Below are 3688 nucleotides of genomic sequence, written 5' to 3'. Positions count from 1 at the left end.
AGGTGGTTGTGTAGCTGGATGGATGGATAAGGATAGATGCCTCAAAGGAGAAAACAATCGTCGATGGTCTTCCTTCCTTTCTTCTCTTAACTTTAAGCTCATATTATATTAAGGGATTTCAAAGTGATGCTCATTCTACGGGGAGTTGAATCTATTCTACTTCCAGAGAGAGAGAGAGAGGGTAACCTTTACTACACATAAATTTGGTTTCTGATTAAAGGTTACATGATTCCACTTTTTCTTCTTTTTTTTAAAAAAATAGTACCAACGTCACCTACTTGAGCATCTAATCCATGAGGTTAACAATCGGCAAATAAAGGTTCAAAGTCCAAAACTATCGTGATGAAACAGACGCCTCCCTAAGTGCCTTTTTGGGCACTACATGATTTGACAAAACACCTAAAGTTCCAGTCACACGGGACTTTAAATTATTTCCTGTTTTGTTCTCTCCCTCCAAAAAAGGAACAGCTAAGAGATTGTAAATTCGCTTCTTTGCCTCAAACCAATGTATAGTTGCTTGACGGGGAATTAGAAAGGGAGTAATGCCAACTTCTGCCAATTTTCGAACGGAATACTTGTGACCTTGATTAGTCATCGAACTTCACCCATTTTATTGTGCCATTTTATTACCATGTCAATAAAAACAATAAGAACAGCAGTAGCAGCATCAATAACAGCCCCAAAAATCCGCTCCATCCTTAAGTAGTCCAAATATATACATATATATTTAATTAAAGCAGTTAGAAGGGAGGTAAGTGTAAGGGGGTGTGAATTTTGTCTGAAGAAAAGGACTTCTAATTGAAAAAGTAATTAGGAATATTAAATCAACCACTGCCATTAGGTAGAATTTATTCGCGTAACCTTGACCCCCAAGGCACTTAATTTGCTCATTTAAAGGCAGAAATTTGATTTGCAAACAAACTGGTATTTTACGATTTCATTTCTTCTTCGTTTTTAAAACTGCCAAATCGGTCTCGCCTTCTAATATTTAAGGGCATTTTCCGCTCTTCTATGCAAAAAACTCACCTATCGGTGGGGGAAGAGGGGGGGGGGGGTCAACATTTCGAAAACTGGTAAGTAGAAGCTGATTTACCACCATTGAATGGGTGTTCAAAAATGAGGGATAAAAAGAACTGAATAATAAATTAGTTGCCCATTTTAAATATTTGTTTTTCAATTCTGACAGCATCAAAGGATGGATCTAGAAATGGGAAAATCCTGTCTAGACACGCATACATGCAGACGGCAGCGTAAGGACCTCCAACATACCGACCCTTGAAGGCAATAGTGTCTGTGCAGTAGCAGAGAGAGGATGCTGCCGCTGGTGGTGCAAATAGCAGATCAAATTAGGGCCATAAATACACCCTCCAAACTTGCTATTGGTTGATGATGGCTCTGTTGCCGAGATGTGGCACCGTTTCCAGATAATTAACAATCACCATGATTAACCTGGTCTGAAAAGGGGAACAAGTGCTACTCATAGCTACAACACAACCCCTAAAAGCCGGCACTTATTTCGTTTTAAGCCTTAGGCTACTGATTGGAATAAGGACTGCAGGTGGATTAATGCCGTGACTCCAAGAATACGTCATCCATTTCCAAATCGGACAGGGTTCAGGAGGAAGTGGCGAACTTCGGAAGACCAGTCTTCTCAAGATTGATAGTGGAGAGGAAAAACGACGAAGAACCTTCCTGAACTGACAAGTAAATAGGCCTAGTCGTTTGTCACTCATGGATGTCTTGATGCGCGACGTAAAAAAAATGTGTCTTCGGATATACGTGGACTTTTTAGGAAGTCCCAAAGGTGAAAAGAGGACTTTTAGAGAAAAATAGCTAAATACGCAATGCGAATTGATGGATGACAAAATTGCTGTTTTAATTTGGAAGATTTGAGGTAATCAGCTGTCATTTTTCGGGTAAGAAAACACAACAGACGAGAAGTGATGGCAATGGTGGTGGTGGTGGTGGTGGTGGTAGTAAATGTATCGCAGGCTCCTTCTTCGTTTGTGAGCGGGTACACACACACAAACACACACCAACTTGTCTGGAATTCAGGCCCCAGGTTGACCCCACAATCGGACGACCAGTCAATGGGATTGTGTGCAAACGAGTCCTATTCGAGCGCGCAGGAGGTAGACTCGAGAACAGTGGGACCACCAACACACAAGCTTTAGTAAAACGAAATGAGATTCGAACATTGTTGCGCCCTCACCCGCGCTCGCACTCGCGACGGTGCCCGCGCCCTCACCCACACCCGCATCCGCCCCTCCGCCCGCACCCACACCGCACCCGCATCGCACTGCGCTCGCGCAATTCGTTACAATTAAAACAAATATGTTCACATACATGGGTACACAGAATTACATTATGACAGTTTTGGGACAGAAAATCGATTTAGTTTAGGCGGGGAAGGTGGGGGCCGGGAGGTTCATTCCTTATAACTGGCATATTCACTTGCTCCTTCTTATAAGGAACTGATATTTTCCCATTAATTTTATTCTAAGTAAGAAATTTTTTGGTGAAAATGAGTAGATTATGTAGAAAATCTACAAAATCGGTATAGTTGGTGCAGTTTGGAAAATCGGCTGCAACCGACAGTTGAAAAATCAATATGACAAGCACGAATGACATTACCTATCGGTAAGAAGCGAACTTGGTTAGGTCGAATTTCTTCTAATTTTCCTCCAATTCTTTTACGAGTCCGAGATCCATCATATCATGATCGTGGGGTGGGGAAAAAATGCTTTTAACATCCAACATTCCAACAAAGTGTCACTCTCTGCGTCATCTCTGACGGTATAATGACGGACAGGAGTACTGGCAGCGGAAGAGTAAAGAGCTTTTGTAGCTAAATTATTCTACTAAAGGGGCCATATTTGGGGATAAAGTACTCTTTTAAGGTTTCCTGAATCCGGTTCTTTTTTGTGGTTATAGGTAAAGATACATGGGTGACCAACGTGCTCTGGCAGTCATCATTGTCAGCAGGGTAGTTGTTAAGTGCTTTGACAATGGCTCTCGTGTAGAGCGGAACCTTTTGCCTTTAGAGAATAGAGGGTGCGCTCCTGAAAAAAAAAAAATTCGTAGGGTTTGACGGAACTCTGCTCCTCCTCCCCCCTCCTCCTCCTCTTGGTGACATTTAAATAAGCCCTGCAGTAATTTATGGAAGCAGCTGACTTGTCAAATGGAGAGTTTGGATGAGACTAGTGTACAAATGTGTGGAAATTAGCGCTCCCAGTGATAGTATAGACGGCTTCACATGACTGCTGGGTTACGCTATGAAAAGGCAAATAAAATGTCTGTTGCATAGACGATGGGATTGAGGACAGGGGCTAGATATGCAGAAGCCTTCGAAATGTTTAATAATACAATTTGTATTTCATTTTTGAAAAGTTCTTTTTGTGGAATAAGACGACTGAAAGGAGTCTCCCTTGAACGCGTAGGTCTGCTTAAACTACGCCCAACTTCTAGGTAGCTTAAAAGAACCTGTAAAGTAGAACAGGACCTCGAGATTGTCTTTGCGATAGCCATAATTATTATTATTGCAATCGTACACTTTGTTACTATCACATGAATGATGAATCCATGGAATAATTAAATGCTCAAAACTTGATCATTTTATCCCATCCGACAGCATGCCTATCTACACGTTCAGCAATGTCCATCCATCCATCCAGCTACATAACTACTT

The 3688-nt window shown here is 41.6% G+C and overlaps 1 protein-coding gene across 1 annotated transcript; it reads left to right on the top strand. All coding sequences in view use genetic code 11, as the record gives it.

Moving 5' to 3' along the window:
* Nucleotides 1–1980: 1980 nt before the first annotated feature.
* EGR_05887 (hypothetical protein) lies at nt 1981–2403 on the top strand (the record flags this gene model as incomplete). Its single annotated transcript, XM_024495136.1, has 3 exons — nt 1981–2006; nt 2056–2132; nt 2189–2403. The coding sequence occupies 3 exons, from the start codon at nt 1981–1983 to the stop codon at nt 2401–2403; spliced, it is 318 nt and encodes a 105-aa protein (XP_024350482.1).
* Nucleotides 2404–3688: the final 1285 nt, after the last annotated feature.

The sequence above is a fragment of the Echinococcus granulosus genome (genome assembly GCF_000524195.1).
Source record: "Echinococcus granulosus chromosome Unknown EG_S00047, whole genome shotgun sequence".
NCBI lineage: Eukaryota > Metazoa > Platyhelminthes > Cestoda > Cyclophyllidea > Taeniidae > Echinococcus > Echinococcus granulosus.
Note: the sequence above shows the minus strand (reverse complement) of the source record. Positions and strands in the feature narration are given on the sequence as shown.